We start from the raw sequence: 22765 nt of genomic DNA, 5'->3' as shown, positions 1-22765 counted from the left end.
CCTCAAACTCAATAGTGAGGAGCAAGCCTTCATTTGAACTTGTGATTCCACCACCACCATTCCTCTGTCTTTGGGCACACTTTTACTGCCCAGGAGCTGAGCAGTCAGTGTGATGGCATATCTAATCACCGTCACTCTGGGTCAAGGCAGAAGGGAAAATGAACTAAAACATCTGCAGACCTTGGCAAATAGCCCAAGGCTAGGACCACTAGCTCAAGAGAGGCTAAGAAGGAGATTTTAGCTTTTACAGCTGCTATTCCATTCAGGAGTCAAGCAATGAGTAGGAGCCATTGGTGATCACACCATACTTATCTGCAATGGGTGAATAGCGTGTGTGTGTGTGTGTGTGTGTGTGTGTGTGTGTGTGTGTGTGTATGTGTGTGTATGTATGTATATGTATGTCTATGTGTGTCTATGTATGTGTATGTGTGTGTGCATGTGTGTGTGTATGTGTGTGTATGTATGTATATGTATGTCTATGTGTGTCTATGTATGTGTGTGTCTATGTATGTGTATGTGTGTGTGTGCATGTGTGTGTATGTGTGTGTATGTGTTTGTATGTGTGTGTATGTGTGCGTATGTGTGTATATGTGTGTATGTGTGTATGTATGTATGTATGTATATGTATGTGTATGTGTGTCTATGTATGTGTATGTGTGTGCATGTGTGTATGTGTGTGTATGTGTTTGTATGTGTGTGTATGTATGTATATGTGTGTCTATGTATGTGTATGTGTGTGCATGTGTGTGTATGTGTGTGTATGTGTGTGTATGTATGTCTATGTGTGTCTATGTATGTGTATGTGTGTGTGCATGTGTGTATGTGTATGTGTGTGTATGTGTGCGTATGTGTGTGTATGTGTGTGTATGTGTGTATGTATGTGTGTGTATGTGTGTGTGTATGTGAGTGTGAATGTGTGTGTATGTATATATACATTTTTCCCCAATTTATTATTTGTTTACATATTTTCAGAGCCTACTTTTGCAGTAAAGTAATTTGGCCTCTCCTGACAAACTTGGCATATTTTCTTTTCCTTACATTTCTGAGATCCTTGTCTCGTTCTAAAGCAGAGCGACATTGAAAAGGGCTGCAGTCAGAGCTAATAGGAAGCAGTGCAGTCTGTCTTAGCCCCTGAGTCTGGCACACATTTAATGCTGGGGACGCGCCATCCAGCCGGAGTAAAACGAGGGATGATTTTTCTCTTAAATAGGCTTCGTCGTATCATAAAGTCCTAAAAGAATGTTTACAGTAATGCGTTCTCAGGCTTGGAAAATCCCTACAGTCACTCAGAGAAGATCTCCTACAAACTTTAATCCTAAGAAGTTACCATTTCGAAGGTAAATGTGACACAAGGGGATTAATTGGAAGTGCTTTCCTTAAAAATGTCAGCCTAAATAATTGGCCATTTTCAATAATCTCAATTACGGTAGACATCTTAAAACTAGTGAAGCTTTGAAAAGTAACACACACACACACACACAATTTTTAACATGGATTTAACAGGAAATCTGATGTCACTGACTTAGGATCAATTTTTAGACTAATAGATGGATTACTGTATCAGGCAATGTTTCTCTCTCTCTCTCTGTCTGTCTCTCCCCCCCCCCCTCTCTCTCTGCCACAAAATGAAAATCTCAGGCTGCTATGTTGGTGATAAAATGTTACCTCTAAGAAATGAAGAATAAAGATTAAGAAGTAAGCAGGTACAGTGTTCACACACAGATGCACAAATATCTTTCGAGGGAGAAATTTTGAGGTCTGCGTAATGAGAGTTTTTCTTTTTTCGGTGTATGTGAGGTGACCTGTTCAGACTTTTCTTTTCCTTAATCCACCAATGGGGTTTAATGTTTCTCTATCCACAATGTTTTTGAAACCAAGAACAGCCGAAGCTGCCTCTACATGAGTTGCGTCAGAAAGTCTCTTAAATGTTACATTTCCTCCAGAATAACTAGGGTAGCAAGAGCATAAAGCTGTGTGTAGCAACATCATATCATCACATCATTGGGGAGGTCTGGCTCAGGACAGTGGACAAACTGCAGATCCACGGGTCAGTCAGAATTTAGAGTCGACTTGCAAACATGCTAGAGGTGTGGCCTTGACTTAGCCTGTTGATTTCCTTCCTTGATGTGTTGTGAAGGACGAGGAAACAATGCTTCGTGCCATGTTCAATACATGCCAGCCAGGTTTATAGTAAAGGCAATATGGAAACCCCTTTGGGTTGTGCTAGTTAAGGGTGTTACATTTTATAGTATTCATCACTACTATATGATCATACTTTGGAATCAGAAATTCTAGTTATAATACATTAATACTACATTTCATAAGTGATTTTTGAATACTTGCTTTGAGTGCATTTGACTTTTTAATCCAAATAATAATTTCTAAAATTCTTGACTGCAGTGTATAGATTATTGCCAGACTCTTATATGATATATGATTCAAGGAAATTAATATTTTATTAAATAATAAATGGTTTGGAGAGCAATTGTTTCTCAAACTAAAATAACCACGTTTTCTAGAGTGTTTGATGTTTTATGACCCATCTATTTTAATATATTTGCTATAATTCCTAATCCTTTGGTTCAGAGAAGTCTGATTTCTGGTGTGAATCTGAAAAAGAAGTGCTTGTGCCCCTGGACTCCACTGTTAGTAACAACTTCATTTTTGTCTAACAAAACCAGGAAGCAAACCAGGATATTTCTCAGTAGATATCTGGGGTAAAATATGGTTGATACAGACTGTGGAAGTTAGTCGTTTAGTAGTTATTCGATACTAAAAAGAAATGAGCCACCAGGCATTAAAAGTAATCAGGCATGTATGACAACTGAAAGAAGCCATAGAGACGTTGATGGACCCAAGGATGTGAACACTGAAGGCCGTGGCGGGTCTTGGGCTCAGGATGCTGAAGAGATCACAGGCTCCACAGAGAGGATCTTGGGTCAATGGGAATACTTATATTTAGTAGTAAACATATGCCATTGTACATTTGTCAGAAGCTATAACATTCACAGAAGGAGTCCTTATGTAAACCACAGACCCTGGGTGCTGATGGCGTATAATTCAAAGCTCATCACTTGTAACGAATGCGCCTCTCTGTATGGGGTTGGTCTTGCAGAGGTTCTGTGCTTGTCGTGAGGGGGACATAGGGGAGCTGTGTGCTTTTCTGCTTCATATTGCTATGATCATAAAACTCCTCCAAGAATCCTTCCATTTAGATAAAACATAAACCACTGAGAATAAGGAATACAGAAGGCACATTACCCTTTTCTTCTTGATACCAAAAGAGCAGACTTCGATTCTCTGGGGCTAACTGGGTCATCTCTTTTACAGTTAGGTTAATTATAGGATTTTTTAAAATAAAGTTCAAGCTATTTTTCATTGATGACTGTTTTTAATCACCAGTAACTTTACTGTTAATAACTATTCTCTGTAGCACCAGTGACTTCCTAGTATTTGCAAAGTTTAAAAAGGAATCTAAATGAACAAAAGTTTAGTCTTTACGAACTTGACAAATCCACAAACATTCTTTCTTAAAAAACACATATTTCAGTGTGTGTGTGTGTGTGTGTGTTTGTGTATATATATAATATGTATGTATGTGTGTGTATGTATGGATGGATGGATGTGTTGAACATATGCACCAGTGTATAGGAATAAGAATATGAGTATGAAGTCTTAGGAGTCTCAGGTACTCAGTATTAACCCGAGACCTTGCACATATCAAGCAAGGGCCCTACCATTGAGCAATATCCCTGACCTAAATATTTCAGCCTTGCAAAAAAAAAAAGTGTGTGCCATTACTGGAAAAACACTAGTTAACATCTTGGTGATTGCAAAATGGCATGCGTGCTAGGAATGATTGCACATATGTTTATGTATGTGTTACAGTGTAAGTGCATATGTGAGTGAAGGTGTTCACATGCATTTGTGGGGAAGACAAATGTCCATACTGGGTGTCTTCCTAGATCACTCTTTATCTTATCTGTTGAGACGGATTTTCTCACTTAGACCTGGTGCACACTGATTGGCTGGACTGGAGGGCGAGCAAGTTCCTAGGACGAGCCTGCCCTCCCATACCCCTGCCTCCAACCCCCATGATAAGGTTACAAGCACTTTACTGACTAAGCCATCTTTCCAACCCCTGGAGTTACACTTGTCTTACACATTCAAGAACTAAACATAAATTATCTTTTGCTATGAAGAGAGTGCCTATGAAATATTTGATTCTAGATTTTAGAATTAAGAAGGAGCACTGGCATACCAGCATAGGAGACCAGTTTCTATGGTTGGATGAAAGGGAAGACCTTTAGTTGCTGGCCCTTCCCACAAGCCAGCCTAGGTCTTTGTTTAGGAAACAATGAAGCCAGTTGGTCCCCAGGCCCACAAGTGGCCCCCTTCTTCAACTTCCACTGACTACAGGGGTGTTAGCTCCTTTAAACTAATGAGCATGCTTTTAGCGTTGATTAATAATCAACCAGATAAAAAGGCCAAAAGCCCCAAGAGTAAACCTTTACACTCAGTGGCAACCTTTGTATAAGGAGAGCAAGGTCGTTAACCTGTAGGCAGGCATTTGGATAGGATAGTTGAGTGACAACTCCAGGTGATGTCATAGAAAGAAACCATTTCCAACAGTAGTGCTTTGCTCCAAAAGAATTTACTAGACATTCACACCCGAACAAGGCACTTGCTAATATCTCTAACTTGGAAGGTGATAAATTATTATCCTTTCAGTATGTTTTAAAAATTTACTTGTATGGTACTACTAATTTTTTTCTTTTCTTTCTTCCTTTTTTTTTTTTTGTTCATGTGTTTTGCATTTTTTACTTTGCTTGTTTGTATATTTATCTTTTGTTAACGCCTGGAAGTCCCTTAAAATTTTTGTAAAATGATATTAGAATTTTTATCACAAAGAGAGCCCTTAGATGAGCATGGATTTTTTTTTTTTTTTTTAATTTTAGAACTCTGTACATTGGCTTTTTCTTAAGAGATGGAGACATTTCTTAGAAACCACCAGGTAATCTCTCCTGCAAAAGCAGTGATTACTAGGATTCTCTCCTTTATTTTCAAACTGGTTTTATCAGGCCCTCTCTTTCTAAAGAAATGGCTGTTGGTCGTTGCTAACCACTCTTGTTTCCCTAGGGGAATTAATGCACAGTAAACCATTAAGATTCATGTAGTTATATTAAATAATCACTGCTACTTTTTATATCTCCTTCTGCCTTTAAAAAAAGTATATTAAAGTTGGCTTGGGAAGTAGGATATAGAAATCTGAAAGAAGTCCCCCGCCCCCCCCCCCCCCCACACACACACACAGTCAACCTGAGCAGAGGCAGCTGAGGTAATATTCAAATTGTGCCCGTTGCCAACAGGAAAAGGAAGTAGAGTCCTGTAAAAGGATTCAAAACAGACTAGTAGATGTTGCCCCAATGGTGGTAAAAAAACAAACCTCAGGAAATACCATAGCTGAAAGGAACTGTACCACAGTGGGCAGTCAGCAGCTTGCCATGGAGACGAACTCCTGTTTTTCTTTAAATCTACTGCCAGGCCTGTTGGTGTCAGGACATTTGGTGTGTCTGAGTAGCACAGGGCCAGGCCAAGAGGCTTCTGGTGGTGGTGGGATTAGATTGGAAGGTAGCAGGGGTGCATCCTGAGAGTTGAAAACTTCAAGGCAGGAAGGGGAGGACTGAGACAGGAGGCTCTTTCCTCCAGCCACAGCTTGCAAGCTGATAGGATACAGGGTATCATGTTGCTAGCTTCCTGGACCCTAGAAAGGGCCTCCTCCCGTGAAGGGAAGCTGCTGGATTGATTGCTCAGGGGCTCTGGAAAAATGGTGAGGTTCACAGCCTTCTTCTTCCTCTGCGCCATGCTAGGCCTCAGCTACTGCAGCCATAAGAAGTAACAACCCACAGGGTGTGGTGAGGCTTCTCTGTGCCAAATTCAGTCAAGTGCCTCTCGCAGTTCAACGTGGTAGGTGTGTGACGAAGCTTATTCACTTCCTCCTGCACAGCTCTCCAGCTCTGAAACCCACGGCGATGACGGCTCTTGAGGTTTTATTTGTAGAGCAGACTGTTTAAAGCCCTAAATGCTATCTAAACTGTGAAACTGCTACTCACCCACAGCAAAGAGAAGTCTGCACAATATCACGCACGTGGCAAATCTTAAGGACTTTACTAATTTATAGGGAAAAAAGAGCCCGCAGTAGAGCCAGAGCAATCCGAGACCGTGGCACCGTGGAAAGCCGAGACTGGGAGCAAATAACACTGACTCCCTGATATGGAAGGTTGTCTACGCACAAATTCGGGGACAGAGCCGTCTACTCTAGACCCCTGCCTGTAACCCTGAGGATAAAGTACAAACCGCTGCCCTGGGCTAACTTCTAGTCTAGTGCTGCTGTGGGTACAGGTGTAGATATGTGGAAAGGTGTGTGCATATGTAGGTGCACATGTATGTGGCAGGACATATGTGTCCGGGTTGTGAAGCACTTGTGGGTATTTGTGTATGAAGACAAGATACCTCATTGGTCTAGAGCTCAGGCATTTGGTTAGTCTGGCCAATCAGCTAGCCCCAGGGATCCATCGACCTCAACCTCTTACAAGTGTGCAAAACATGTCTTGAGTTTTTTATGTAGATGCTGCGAACTAAACTAGAGCCCTCCTGTTTGTAAGGCCAGCCCTTTGCTAACTGATCCGGTCAGCCCTAGCGTCGCGTTTAAGTGGCTCAAGCCAGAGCCTTTACCTGATTGTAGCCTCATTCCCATCATACCTAGCTGTCCTGGATGAGGTCACTCTGTCTGGCCTGATCCTTTGATTTTAAGCATCTTTCTTGATCCGAAGCTGGCAGGGGTAGCAAGCTTGAGATCTTGAAGAGGAAACTAAGTTGGTTTTATTTATCCTATTCTAATCTCAGCAAAACACAGCACTCCCAGTTAAGGTTAAATTGAATTCTGACAAACAAAAAAATTCTTTCTTTTTTTTTAGCATGATATGTGTACATTTGTCATGTGAAGTTACTGCATGTGTTTTTTTTGTTTTTTAGGGTTTTTTTTGGTTGTTGTTGTTGTTGTTGTTGTTTTTGTTTTTTTCAAATCTGGAAACTTCTATCTCCATTGTCCTGGCATCACCAGATAAGCTGAACCTTAAAAATGGAAGATTTCAGTAACCGTGGGGAAAGGGAGAGACAGTTAATGTGTAGTTCAGAATTTCAAAGAGAAATTGAACACAGCGTACGAATAAGTGTTTTAATTTAAGGGAGGGTAAAATTGGAAACTACCCTGGCCAGGAGGGGGTTTCCTCTGTATAGAGTCATAAGGTGACAGGCATGCGGACCTCTAGTGGAGAGCCTTCTCATGACTCGTAGGCGTCTTTGTGCCTGTTAAATGAGGGTGCTAAGTGCTTCTGGATGTAACCATGATAGACTCCAGGCCTGCAGTCACAGAGTGCAGAGTCATACCACACTCTGCATTCCGTCACCTCTAAGCGACATTGGCCTCTTTTCTTTTCTGTCCCATTAATTTACTTCTCCTTCATTTGTCCTGGCAACCCTGGCTCCGAGCTTCCTAAACGCCTGCTTGCCTTTCCTGGACCTTTCTTTCTTATCTCTGCTCAGCTCCAGAAGCCTGGGAGCTGAGCGAGAAGCTGGGGTGAGTGACTAAAGGGGAGCATGTCCAGGGAATGCCATCTACCAGTCGGGTGTCCAGGAGATTCATTACCGCCCCCCATAAAATAGCAGTGTTAGATTCAGAGCAAAATTGAGCAGGAAGGATAAAAAGTTCTCCTTTGACCTCTCCTAAAGTCAGAACTATATACCATAGCATATCAGTTGTTGTATTGTAATTGACTCTTCATCGTTTTGCTCTTTCTAGACAAAAGTTTCTCTATGTGAGTCTGGTCCCAACTTGTAATCCTCCTGCCTCAACCTTTCAACTGTTACAATTTCAAGCTCGTGCCACCACACCCAGCCAGGGTTCCTTTTTTTTTTTTTTTTCTTTTAAAGAATGAGAAAGCTAAAAGGTCCAACCTTTAGACAGCAGGGCCCAGGCTCACTGCTCAGCCCGCTCTGGGTTTATCTGTGAAGGTTCTGCTTCTGCACCCGGTCTCCTGCTTGCCCCTGCCCCTTCTGCTTGATAAGCCTTGGCCGGGAGATATGGGGGGAAAGATAAACAGGAGGGCTGGCTGGATTGCTGCTTCTTGCTTCCTTATCTAGAAATTCCTTTCTGTGGTGTAAGTAAAGTCAGAGCAGTTATGCACTAATGCCCTCCTGTTGCCCTGGAGATTGTCCTTCATTTTCGTCATCGCATTTTCACCAGAGACTGAAAAGACGTTAACGCAATGCCTTAAACATACTTTCTGTTGAGTTTGTGTCTGAACATTCTACAAGTTGCTTTTAGAAGGCATGCAAGTAATTTCTGCTCCCAGAAATTTAGCTTTAGGAGAAGCTACAGTCTGGATTTTTTTTTTAACTGTTTTTTTTTTCTACTGGTAAGATTTTAAGTTAGGTGGTTTTTTTTTTTTTTCTTTCTGTTTTTGTTTGCCAAGAATCGAAGCCTAAGCATAATTTAAAACAAGGTGTGGAAAATAGCTCAGCTCATAAAGCTTGCTGTGCAAACATGAGGACTTAAGTTCAGTCTTCAGAAGGCTCACTTTAAAAGGCTCTATGATGTGATGGTTCGCATTCATAATCTGGGTATTGGGCAGGTAGGGTACGAAAGGATTCTTGGGGCTTTCTGGTCAGACAGCCTCACCTCAGCGAACTCTAGATTCCAGTAAGAGATTTCGTCTCCAACAACAACCTCAACAAACAAACAAACGAAACGCCTGTGGTTATCCTCCGGTTTCCACATGCTTGTGAGTGCAGATATCCAGTCTGTTCAGACGAAGCTCACCCGCCAGCCCACACTGGCACAGAGCGTTCACTGTGACGATTGGTAAGTCAAGCAGATCTCTCATCCTGGACCTCACCTAAGCCACAGCCCTATACAATTCTAGAACAGGGACAGGAATATTACCAGACGTCAGAACATCCCTTCAGTGTCACACACTTACAAGTCACAAAAGGTGGCTTTATGTTTTGGCCCCCTGGGCTGCTTGCTCTTGATTTACTGATAACGCTGCTGCCTGTTAGTTCATGAGCCATGAAACTGAGGTTTTTGTACATCTAATTATTTTTCTAAATACACCAAGCAATTTTAGCCCCTTAGACCCTGCTTGTTGTGAATCTGTACTCAAAATCTGTTGGCTTTTGATAGACAGCTGCTACTGCCTTTCTAAGGCTTCTAGTTCAGAGATTCCCATCATTCACCACACGCACCAGACCCAGCCTTCCATCAGACGCCCTCTCTACCTCTCTCTTAGGTGCTTCTTCTGGATGATGACTCTAACCCTGAGTGTCTGGATGACCTCATGCTATGAGAATTATTCTCTCCAGACACCCTAAGTATTTGTGGTCCCTTAAAAATCTTGTATTCATACCTTTTTCCTACAATGGCAGCCCAAAATCTCTTAGTACACATGTCCTCCACAGGCTTACCTGGAACAATGAAAGATTTCATGGAAGCAAAGAGTTGGGACTAAAAACTAAGACTGTCTCTAGAGGTCCCCCCCCCCACGCCATCCCACATTGCCCTACTCTAGGAAGGACTATCTCCAGTCTTTGTCATTCCTCCTGCTGCCGTTTGGATATCAAATTGTTGCACACATTTTAAAATGCATATATTTATAGAAAACTCAGGCACAGTACAGATTTCCCTGGCTTGTGTATATCCGTCCTTGATGTTTATGTACTCGGAACAATTATGAAACGTTGAGATTAGAAAGAATAAAGACACATTCTCTTTTCAATACAAAGGACTATAATGCTTAAAACCCATCAAGTACTCATGGTAGGTTGGGCTGTATGTTCTTTGTGTGTGAGACTGTATTTAATCATCACAACCAGTGAAGCTACACTTTCCTTCATTCACACCTGACGGGTGTAGAAAGTGGAGTCCGAGAGATGGAGGTGCCTCACTCCAGCACCTCGGTGTTGTCAAAACTGGCGTGAGACTCTAGCTTGTGAGATGCCTACAACCTGCCTTTGTGTATCCTCACTCCTGAAAATAAGCTCTGTGAGGACACACAGGGAAGTAAGCAAACAGCCTCACTAGGCAAAATAAGCCACACCTCGAAGAAGAGAGGAAGATATTCTGTCAACATCCAGAAATCAACAGCATCCTTTGTAACTCTGTAATTGCTCTGCTCACCAAGGCACCGCACATAGGACAGAGTCCTTACTTCATTTCTGTCTCTCAACCTCCTCTTCCTTTCTCTCCAGACCCTCTATTTTATTCCTGGCTTGGTGACCTTGCTTTGTGTCTTGGTTCATTGCTGCTTCTCCAGCAGTGTCTGGCCTCCACATTCTCTCGGAAGGTTTCTCCCCACCCCCACCCACTCCCACCCACCCCCACCCAAAAAAACCTATCTCAGATAGAAGTGGTTGGCTCAGTTGGCCCCACCCTTAAGAAGTGAGTGACTTACAAGAGGAAGTCACTTTAGAACCTTGTGGCTTCCTGCACCCGTTTTGTCTCTAGGTCAAGCACCAGGCTCTGTATGTATCTCTTCGTGTGCCAGGATCAAGGGATGCTAGGGGTAATAGCTCATACTGGAAACAGGCAGATCTTTCTGTGTTAGAGGCCAGCCTGGTCTGTGTCAAAAGTTCTAAATCAGCTAAGACAATAATTAGACTCTGCCGCAAACAAACAAACAAACAAAACCCCACTGTACAAAATGGAATGCACTTAAGTGGAACTGAAATCACAAGTGTTACATAGGAACAGTGCCAACCCACAATCTGTATACGCCTGGCTGGCAGAAATGGGGAGGTTTTGGAAGAGATACTCTTAATATGTCTATCATGAAAATCTTAAGATTATGTAAATAACAGAATTTTTTGCTAAGATAGTTCCGTTGGCAAAAACACAGCTCTGAAATCTACCTATTGCCTTGGGGAAATGATGTCTTTCCAGCGTCCTTGGAAAGACACAGCCTTTAAAGCAAATTATTAAGTACAACCATAGAGCTGTCCGCACCATGTCTTTAGTGCCTTGTTGTTCTATATTTATAAACTTTCATTGAGGACGCGTGTGGCACTGTTAAGCTTCCACACATTATCTGTTAGATTATGGGAGAGATAGGCTTGTGTGCTTCCCTTTGAGTCCTTTAGAATCTTATTATTCATGGAGTAACAGACACTCAATAAATGACATTGCCTAATTACTCAGCCCTGATGCCAACTGAAAAGGAATAGTACAGATTGAGAAATCCTTTCTGGGAGCACAGAGTCAAGGAGAGGTAAATGCTTCTTAGCATATCTTACACATCAGTTCAATCCTTTCTGGGTCAGGACAATGGATGGCTATTGCGACATTTGCGCCCTTCCTTTGTTTGCATCTGTACCCGGTGGTAGCTCTGCTCTGTCCACCAATGCAAATTCAAGTCTCATTTGTCTTCCGTTCCTCTTTGCTGGGAGGGTTTCAGCACTGCGTTTGAAGTCCTAATCAACCTCTGCTTTAGCCAAATTTTAATCCCCCTTCTTAGAATCCCAGGCTATAGAGCCCTAATTAAGTCTATAAAAGGCCACAAAGCAGAATAAGGGGCTTGTGAAGCGGGAGGGGTTCATCCTATTCACGGGCTTCTCTGATGACAGATTTTGGAAGTGACCTTCTTGTCTTGTCAGCAGGCTGTAACACTGTGTCTGGGGAGATTGCATGTCTTTGTCCCCGTGGTCCCACAGCTGTCTGTTGCAAGACTACAGAATGGCAAGCATGTTTGTGTTTTCATATAGCTGTATAAGTCATAAAACTAAAATAACAAATTGATTCTTATGTATGACTTGGGGATCCAGTCGCATGATTAGGCTATTCATTTATACCCTTGCCCCATCATATATAATGTTTAAAAATATAATTACATAATAGGAGCAAGGGATGAATAGATCTTACATCTTGCTATACTGTGGCGGATCACTTCAAACTAAGGTGATCAGCCCTGGTACCCTTCGATATGGTCGTTTCCCTTCACCTTATAGAACACAGCAGAAGGCACTCATGGTGTGCCATTCGGGGCATTTGATTACATAATTATCTTCTTTTCTAACTTTAACTCATAGAAATCTCAAAAGATGAGAAAAATCATTTTGGAAAACATGTAGCAATTAATGAAATATCACCAGCTAAGCAATTAGCATCATCTCTTTCCTTGGAAAACAGCTAACAAAAGCCGATAGATACATTGGTAGAAAGGTAGGTAGGTAGGTAGGTAGGTAGGTAGGTAGGTAGGTAGATAGACAGATAGATAGATAGATAGATAGATAGATAGATAGATAGATAGATAGATAGATAGATAGATAGATGATAGATAGATAGATAGATAGATAGACAGACAATAGATGATAGACAATAGATGATAGATAGATAGATAGACAGACAGACAGACAATAGACAATAGATAGATAGATAGATAGATAGATAGATAGATAGATAATAGGTGATAGATGATAGACAGTAGTTGATATATTAGATAGATAGATAGATAGATAGATAGATAGATAGATAGATAGATAGATAGATCTATCTATCTTGTGGAAATTATACAATATTGTTCATTGTATAGATGATCTAAGGCAATGTCTTATGTAACCACTCATTTTTCTGTAATGGATCATGGCTTTGAAATTCTAATCCATCCACCTGTGCCCCCGAGAGCTGGGATTACAGATGTGTATCACCATGGTTGGTTTTTATAATTTTTGACAATGCAGCATGTTTTCCTGTGGGAAAGATATGTGCTATTTTAAGCCACTAATAGTGTCTAGTACTAGTTATCATTCAGATCCATAATTAAAGCAATTAATAACTTTAACCTGTTTTCATTTGTTTGTTTGTTTTTTTATAATGAGTATATTCCAAAGCTCCTGAAGTTTTAAAGTATAGTTGGAAATTCACAAATTTGGAAGTTCATAAAACAAAGAGTTTAGCAAAATGGATTTGATGGAGGGGGGAGGTGGATGATGAAAGAAATAAAGCTGAGATACCATCTCAAGGTGTCATGTGGAGTTGTACCAGTTCTTTCTGAAGCTCGTTGGTTTCTGGCTTCTGCGATATGCACGCAGATGCCTTTTGATATTGGCTTAACATTTATGAACACATGACCACATGTCATTTGCACGGCCAGTGTGCTAGGTGCAAAGACACAAGCCCTGCTTCTAGAATCCTATCATGAGGCCTCTGAGAAGTTGTGGCATTGATTTTTTTTTTTTTCAGATAAGTAGCGGCAATTTCTCCGAAGCCAACTCATTCATGCGTCAGTTGGCACCACAGGCAGAAGTCCAGTCACCTGACCTCAAGTCCATTGCGCCTTCCTATAAAGTTAATTATACAAGAAAACCTTAAAAACAGAACCTTATGCACATTTCTCAATTGCTGGAAGATCCAGTCTGGTACTTGAGAGGGATATTCTGCCACAGACACATTAGAGGGAGGTGAAGTACGCTGGGTCCTGCCCGCAGGCCTTGGAGGCACGCCAGTGTACGCATGCATGCTGGATCCTTGGCTGTACTGTCAGGACGCTGAGTCAAGTTTCATTTTGGTTTTAAGTTCTGCACGTCAGTCTCCTTATCTATCAAACCAATGTGGTTTGAGGATATAATTGAAAGGGTTCTAGCAAAATTGGAGCCCCCCTGCTGAAGGGAAACACTTAGCTAAGTATCCTCAGAAGAGCATTTAGATTCTTGGTAGCTGTTAATAGTAACATGGGTGAGAAGGAAAAATAAGGCAGAAGACAGGTAAATGAAAGTACTCATTACTGTGTTCAGGGGGCAGGTATAGACTGCTTTAACTCAGGTTGATCGTAGTGAAGACTTTCCATAACCAGCCCTTGAGTGGCACCAAATGTGTTGCTGTATAAAAAAAAATGTTTAATTTTACTTCATTTTATTTTATTTTATTCTGTGTGTGTATTTTCCCTAAATAGATATGTATGTCCCTCAGGTCCCCTGGGAGTGGCGCTGTGACGAGTTGTGACCCACTCTGTTGCTTTTGGGAGCTGAGTACTCTGCCTGAGTGATTAGTGCTCTTAACTGATAAGCTGTATGGCTAGCCCCGAGTGTGATGTTTTTGATGATCTTATAAAATTCAGAACCAGATGGGATAATTTTCATAGCATGTCCATGGATTGATGGCGCTTACTCTAAGATAATAGCATCGTTGAGCTCTTGATAATTAAGGGGTCCTCAGCTCTATCAAAACTCTCTATAAAAATAGTTATAACCCAGGTCTGGTACCACGGGACTCTGTCCTAATAATTGAGGAGGCAGAGTGGAGAGGACTGTGAGCTCAGCCTGGCCTACATGGTGAGCTCCAGTCCAGTCCAACTTTGTGAGATCCTGTCTCAAAGTAAAAAGCAAGAGGTTCAGGGAAATGGATCAGAGGAGTGCCAGTCTGTTATGTGTAAGGCCCTGGACCCAACTGTCATTCAGTAGAATAGTAATGGTTGCTCAGAGTCTTTGAGTCAAGACTTTCTCATTTAACCAACTTATGGGAGAGCTGATTGTATTTAAAATAATGTCATTTCTCTCTAATTTGCAAATATATAAGATCTAACTGCAGATAACATATGAGCATGCAAATACATATTTTAGCAAAGATTGATTATAATACGTGAAAGGTTTTCAAACTATTGATATAACTGTAGAATTTCGGGTTTTGTTTCCTGTTCCTATTTCAAAAATATTTTTTCATATTTCTGGGTCAGAAAACCTTGATAAATTTAAAGTGGTAGCCTCAAGTAATTTGTCTATGTAAACAAAATAGGAGGGACCACGTACAAAAATATGAATTTAAAGTTTCCAGGTCTAATCTTTTATGTGAGTGAAACAGATAAAGACAGGGATGACTCAGCATTGTAGTATAACATTTCTGTTCTCGGGGACTGACTTCTGAAGAGGATCGATATATATATATATATATATATATATATATATATATATGATTAAATGGATTCCGAAAAGGAAAATTTGTATTTGTAAGGATAAAGAAGTCTTGCATGTTCTCTGTTCATATCTGCCCTAATTTATACAACCGTCATGCTCTTAATGGTCAGCCTTTTAGACTAAACCTTGAATTTTAATGCTATGACCTTCAAAGCCAAAGTATATGATCTGTCTTGTATCAAAAGCATCCCAGTTCAAACTGTAATCTCAATTTTATCTCCACTCAGATGATGGCCCATGCTTGGAATAATTATAAACGCTATGCGTGGGGCTTGAACGAACTGAAACCGATATCAAAAGAAGGCCATTCAAGCAGTTTGTTTGGTGAGTATGACGCGCTTCGATTTAAGGGTTTGGTTTGGTTTGGTGTTTGGTTATTAAGACAAAGTCTTAACTCTGTAGCTCTTTCTTAGAATTGAGCACATGGCCCTGGCTGTCCTTGAACTCATAGGATTCTTCCTGACTTACTTCTCCAATGCTTACTTTTCTATTGCTGTAGAGAGCCACAATGGCCATGGCAATTTATAGAATAAAGAGTATAATGGGGCTCATAGTTTTAGAAGGTGAGTCCATGAACATCATGGTAGGAAGCATGACATCAGGTGGCAGGCAGACACTGGAGCGGTAGCTGATAACTTACATTCTCACCCACAAAGAGGTAGCAGAGAAATACTAACTAGTAATGGCATGGGTTTGGAAACTTTGAAGCCCAGCCCCGGGGTCAGACAAACCTCATAATACTTCCCACCAAGTCCCACCAACTGGGGTCCACGGATTCAAATATATGAGTTAATGGACTCTTTATTATTCAAATGACCACACCTTCCCAGAAATCATAATTGTGGACCACCACTCCTGGATTTTTATTGACAGTGTCTTTTTCTCTGAGTACCCTAAATTTATTGAGGGTTAAAAAGCCTGTGTCATTCTGTGATTCTCCAGGATCTCCATGTTGCCAGGAAACTTGAACCCTTGCTAGAACTATGGAAAAAGTGTATATAATGTATCTTTCAGAACCCATACCAGCTCTGTGTCAGAGAGACCGGTGTAACTGATGTCCAGGGATGGAGGACCCACCAAGTCCCTGGTCATTCCTGTGGAAGAGGATTTAGTCACCCACAGCTTCCTGCTGTATAAAAGCTGTTTCTTTATGAATACGCTGGCTGAGGCAATGGGCTGTGGTGACCCCCTCTGTAACTCAGGTTGGGGTGTAGCTTTTTCCTGTTTGTTCGGTGGACAAGGCACGCAGTTAGGCCAGTTGTTTGAGCTTCCATCTATCTGCTCTCTGCTGTGCTGGGCTTGGTCCTCACAGCAACACTCTGTGGTTGGTCCTGTGAGAACCACTAGTGTTCCTACTGTGGAAAAAAGGAAACCAATGGAAATGTTTGATGGATTGCCTTGAGCCAAGACCTCCTTAGGACCCCTCCTATTGGGCTTAGTTTCTTTCCAGCTCTCAAAACTGTAACTGTAAGTAATGGTGTTCAGGAAAAGTATTCTGTGACCATTGAACTCACACCAGCGTGCCTTTCGGTCCCATAACTGAACATGTTAACTGGTACCTGTTCTTATAACAAATAACAATTTCTGGTGACACAGAGCAAATATCATAGAGTGCCACTTGGCCACATATAATTTAATCTCATTTTTATGTTTAAAAAAAAATCATAGAGAAGACCTTTCTCAGAGATAGGGACTCCAGTGTTAACTGACATTAGACTCCATGTTCCGGTTCCTGGTACCCCACTTTTCTGTCTCCTTAGGACTTTTCATGACTTTAGCTCCAGTTATGACATGGCTGTTAAGGGGGATAATGCAACTCTTTGCAAGAGTTCATTGTCTGGTGCAGCCAACATGTGTGTGCAACGTGTGTGTAAAGAGTGAGTTGTGAAAGCACGAGATGATTCAGGAGTCACATGGAGTTCCAGGAGCCAGTGGGGTCTCAGGAAGGGAGAAGGGCATTGCAGGGAGGAGTGGGTGGAAGAGGCGGTTGTGACGGTTGTGACGATTCAGTTCTGAGACAGGGAGCTTAAGCTGGGAGCGCTTGCAGCAGAAGTGACGTCAGACGTAGCTACAAGTAGTGTCTCAGGACTCAGAGTCCAGGTTCCATGAAAAAGGGAAGGTGCAAGTTTAAGAGAGAAACTGAAGTTTCATGTAAATCGGAGAGCATTCCCTTTTTAATGTTTACAATTATAATATTTAAGAAATCTGACTCTGGGCTGCACAGATGGTTCAACTTTTAGAGAGGACCTGGGTTTGATACCCAGCACCTACATGGCAGCTTGCAATTCTCTCTGACTTCAGTTCCAGAGGATCTGATGTCCCCTTCTGGCCTCCGCAGCCAGCGCACACAGGTGATTCACAGACACCCAGGAAGGCAAAACAGCTACACACAAAAAATAAATAATTAATTCTTGTTAAAAATGACCTCATTTTTTACTTTTGTCTTGGTGAAGGTTGATCAGATAACTCAGTTATGTGTTAGTTTGCTATAATCATCATTGAATAGATTCTCGGTTCTCTGCTAATAGATCAGTGGTTTTAATAATGAAACTTTAAAAACATACCAAGTCTTTTTGTTTCTACAGTGTCTACTGGATTTATTAGTCAAAACAAAACAAAACAAAACACTTTTTTTTATAACCAAGATAAGTACTTATTTTTTGCCCAGAATTTGCTTTAAATATTAATGTAACAGAATGAACTGTTAATAAGCAAATGCTATCTACCTGCATTTTCAAATTAGAATAGGCTACAGAGGGTTTTCTTTTATAATAAAATCAACACTTGGGACTTACTGCAAATATTAAAACTTCTCATTTTGAAGGTGAGGAAAACTTTTAATTGGCTTCTTTAGACACATGTGAGCCAAATTCTTTGTCTGTAAGGAATATGTCAACCTGTGTATTCTTTTAGTAAACCATAGAAGAAAGGAAGAATTTGTCTGCCTCCCCCCGGCTTTTTAGAGGTGGTTATTTTCTTTTGCAGTGGCTTATTCAGATTTGATCCCTAAGATCAGCCTATCAGAAGGGAGGAAAGTCTGCTTTGTGAGCCTCCTTTTTGCCAGACATTAGCATCTGGGGAGCCCTTCAACACTAATGCCTTTTTCTCCCAGGGCTGTTTCTTTCCAGTTACTTGAAACTCACCTGTCTGCCAGGGATAGGGAAATGGGCCCCTCGCTTAGCTGACGTGATGCTAACACACATGACCAGTGACCCCCAGGAGCTTCTCAGTTCCACTTTAAAGAAGAAAGCAGACAGAATTGCTCCTCAAAGAGAACCATTTTTATCTGATTGCTTATATTCAGTATAAAGATAAAGTATATCAAAAAAGCTCTTAATGGCTGAGAAATTAGAGATTGATGATCAAAAGAAACTGTTATCAAGTTTCCAGATGTGACCTGGAAACCTTCCCACTAGTGTTTCTCTTGACTCCATATTTTTGTCTCGAAATTAATCTCTGTATTTTTTGAGAACAGTGGACGAGAATAAGTGGTGACACTGAAACTTGTCTAACTGTCATGTTTTTATCCTTATGTAAGACTGAAACTGACTCTGATTTCGAAAGTCGAGTATTTTAATATTCAGTTACTTCTAGCTTCCTAAAGATAAACTTCTCCCGTTATTAGTTGAACAGTGTGTGCATTCAAGTGTGTTCCATTCCTATTCAGGAACCTGCCCTGATGGAACAGGGAGTTGTTGAACACACCGCTAGAGCCATACAGGAACACAGTGTGGAGTAAGCAACACATAATGTCTCTCTTCTAGGGAGGTTTGTAGACTAAAGGGTGGCAGAGAGTGACCCGTGCCTGAGAATGTGGAATCTCCATGCAACGAGAGCTCAGAGGAAATAAACAGAACCTGGGCCTGACGTGGCAAGAGAAGGGAGTTGGGATGAGTCATAGTCTTACAGGCGGTGGGAACTTCATGTTGAAGTACGGAGCTCCTCCTACTTACCCATGCTCTTATTTTCTGCATTTGAGTCACCTGTAGCCAACTGCAGTCTAACAAAATATTTAGGAAGAGTCTAAAAGGAATCCTTATACATTGAACAGTACACAATCCTGAGATTATGGTCACTTTCTACCCTGTCCTGCCCTGGATGCGACTCATCCCAGCAGCCAAAGTACTTGTCACCCACCTGTCAGCCATTTGCTCCCGTGCCTCTTGTGTTTCATTTCCTGTGTCCAGGTCATTCTGATTCCACTAATAGTTTGAAAGGACAAGAGGACCGTGCTGAGAATTTGGGTGTGCCAAAGAGGAGCCAAAAGGATTTCCTTTAACACTGAAAGCACTTGATATTCAACTTAACATGGAAAAAGAGGGGGGAAAAATGATAAGCTAAGGTCACTAAGAGCTACAATCCAATGGATTTTCTGTCCATGGAACTGAAGAGGAAAAAAAAAAAGGAAATCTGTGTTGGTTTCATAGTCCCACATCAAACCGCAAAAGTTATGGTCGTAGTGCTTAAATGTTAAGATGGGGAAAGCATTAAATGTATTTATGCTTCAGAAAAATGGTGGCGTATATGGGGTTCAGTGCTATCTGCCTTTGCAGGCATCTCCCAGGGTTCCTGGAACATATTGCCTGCAGATAAAGGGTGACTACTGCAATGATTTTTTTTTAAAAAAGCTAGCATGGTGATAATTCTACATTTAGCAAATTTCACACAGGCACACTCCAGTGCGGCTGCACAAAAATTAATGACAACTGCCCCCTTTGCTTCAGGCTTATTCTCTCTTTTCTTGTTGGAGAATGCAATCACAAGTGAAGTTTCCGAGAGGTTTAGTTTATACAACTTGGAGCAAATGTTAACGATCAGTGCTCATAGCCTGTAACCTGTGAGAGGGGAAAACGAATTGGTTTGGTGTGGTTTTTATATTTTATTTTTCTGGAAGAAAATAAGACTCTCTTCAGGATTACTGTTCATTAATAAGTTAGGGACTACCCTCGGTTTTTCCTAGGTCTGATTACATATTCTCTAGATATTTGTGTGTACATATATATATGTACGTATGTACATATATACACATATATTGAAAAGATATTTTTGGTATTTTTTTTCAGGCAACATCAAAGGAGCTACAATAGTAGATGCCCTAGATACCCTTTTCATTATGGGTATGAAGACTGAATTTCAAGAAGCTAAATCATGGATTAAAAAATACTTAGATTTTAATGTGGTAAGTTCAAGTCGCTCATCGAATCCTTATGTTTTAGCCTATCTCTGCCATAAATTGTATACTAGACCCGTTATTCTAATAGAAACAGATTGGGCTTGTTAGTGTATGTGTGTGTACATGTTGATACGTTTACAGGTACATGTGCACATAAGCGAAGCAGAGGACAGTGCTATTCGCTATCATTCCTCTAGGGTCACCCACTTCTTTTTTACTTCCTTTAGTTTCTGAGGCAGGGTCTCCTACTACCTAGAACTTGCCACCTTAGACTAGCTAGCTAGAAAACCCAAGGACCTACCTGTTCCCAGCTCTTCACATGAGGGTTACACATACAGGCCACCACACCCAGCTTTTTGATGTGGGTTCTGGGGATCAAACGCAGGTTCTGCAGCTTGAAAGACAAGCACGTTACTAAGTTCTCGCCACAGCTCCAGATGAAGCAACTTTAAATAGCCAAGACACTCTTAAGCTCTCTGCTTGTTCCGTTATTGTACGTGGCATTGTACATGCTTTGTACCTTTTTGCTAACTTAAAGATAAATCAAATCAAAAGAAATAAATATTTAAAGTCCTCTACATCATCAAATCCTCCTGTTCAAAATGCCATAGCAACCCTGGTTTGTGGATGTCGAAGCCTTTAAGGTTCATTCCAGAGCATATGGACTGTATGTTGGAGCCATGGCTCTGTCATGGGGCTGTGTACCTGGTGCTTAATCTTGTCATGGTACAGGGTATCAGCTGCCACTGTTACTTAACTAAGGCTTCAAACATTGTTGCTCATGTACTATTAGTAAAAAAAAAAAAAAAACACAGTGGAAAAAACACATTAACGTCTAGATGTTTGTACATAAATAACAGTTTCTGACTCCTTTGTATACGTACATTCTTGGCAAATATCGTGAGACCGAATGTACTCTGAGGGAACGCGGTGATAAAGGGAGATGACTCCAGTGTTTGAAGACCCTGGCTAGTGAGGACTGTGTCTCTCCTTGGATCTAACTGGACAGATCTGTCTTCCCTCATAAGCATGTTGGCAAGGAGCTTATTCTAAGGAAAAGGAAGCACGTGAACCCTGACTTATGACTGTATTATTGGTATTATTTTAAACCCTGAGATTACTTTGCAGAAATCTTCGTAAGCCTCTTGTTTAGCTAGGAAGCGTTCACCAGTATCTGTGAATCCCCACAGCCTAGGTAGAGGACACACACTGCATGTTGAAAGAGGATGAGCAAGAGAGGGCGCCTGCCTACCCGGCTGCCTTGGCACCACCTTGTTCCCATGGAAACTGGACATCAGTGTTAGCCAGAGCATTGAAGACTAGTAAAAATGTGTCTTTATACATCGCTCCGAATTTAAAAGATTTATAAATTGCAAGTTTTAACATTTTAGTCTTCCTTCTTTGATTAGGTGCTATCCATGCTATACTTAGAAGGTTTTACGGACAGACAGGTTTATGCTTCATCTTCCTGGAAACTGATTCTAGAAGACTAGAGGGATAATATTCCACAGAGAGCTCAAATTCCAATACTCCAGAATTTTGGAAACCAATGTGACAAGTTTTTCTTTTTTTTTTTAGATTTATTTATTTTAACATATATGAACGTTTTACTTACACGTATATATATTCTCATGTACCATGTGAATACCTGGTGTCCAGAGATGATCAAAATAGGAAGCTAGAGGTTGCGGATTTGGCTCAGAGGTAGAGCGCTTGCCTAGCAACCGCAAGGCCCTGGGTTCGGTCCCCAGCTCCGAAAAAAAAAAGAAAAGGAAAAAAAAAATAGGAAGCTAAATGGTTGTGACATACCATAAGGGTATGAGAAACAACCCTGGGACCTCTGCAAGAACAAGTGCTCTTAAATGCCTAGCTACCCTCCAGCCCCATGTTGTTATTTGACATGTCGAGAGAAAGTGGGTAAAAAGAGCTGGTGGCTCAAATGTACAGAGCTGAGATGGGGCTTTATGCGGTAGCTCTGATCATATCAACAGAACTAAATATGAAAAATTAAAGTACAACATTCTCCCCTTTTATGTTTGTTCCCTTAGTAATACTTGGTCTTTGTTTGCTTGTTTCCTTGCTTTTGTGGTTCTAGTGATCAAATCCAGGGTCTTGCATGTTCTTGGTGAGTGCACTGAAAATTGTCTTAGCAATGCTTATTCTTAGGAATGCCTCCTCCTACTACCACCATACCATCTTTCAGCTATGGCAATATCTCTTCCACACCTAGAAACTTTAATAGCACTAGACCTACGAGCAGTCCCAGGCCCCTTTTCAGATTTTTGGGTTGGTTTGCCTGATACATCCTGTGTTGTCCCAAACCTCTCCAAATCCTACAGCAATTCTTTATTCTCAACTTGAGGAGTGAAGAGAATTGGAGGGTGGGAACTGTTTTATTTTTCAAAACTAAGTGAAGAGGCCTCTCAAGGTAATAGATAAAACATCACTGTACTGGAAGTTTCATAAGTGGCCTTGGGGCACTAATTAGGTGAAAAGAGAATTTCTGTGGGCCACAGGAACCCCTGAGAAGCAAAGTGAATCTAAATAGGGAATATAAACCTATGTAGAGCT

General features: G+C 41.1%; 1 protein-coding gene across 2 annotated transcripts in view; it reads left to right on the top strand.

The window, feature by feature from the left end:
- Window positions 1-22765, top strand: part of Man1a1 (mannosidase, alpha, class 1A, member 1) — a 183427-nt gene that overhangs the window by 29270 nt on the left and 131392 nt on the right. For both annotated transcript variants that reach the window (XM_006256497.3, NM_001033656.1), the window contains exons 3-4: window positions 15249-15345; window positions 20085-20200. In XM_006256497.3, the coding sequence (XP_006256559.1) occupies window positions 15249-15345; window positions 20085-20200 (213 nt within the window). The remainder of the gene's footprint in view (window positions 1-15248; window positions 15346-20084; window positions 20201-22765) is intronic.

This window comes from Rattus norvegicus, chromosome 20, assembly GCF_036323735.1.
Source record: "Rattus norvegicus strain BN/NHsdMcwi chromosome 20, GRCr8, whole genome shotgun sequence".
Lineage (NCBI taxonomy): Eukaryota > Metazoa > Chordata > Mammalia > Rodentia > Muridae > Rattus > Rattus norvegicus.
This window is presented reverse-complemented; position numbering and strand designations above follow the sequence as displayed.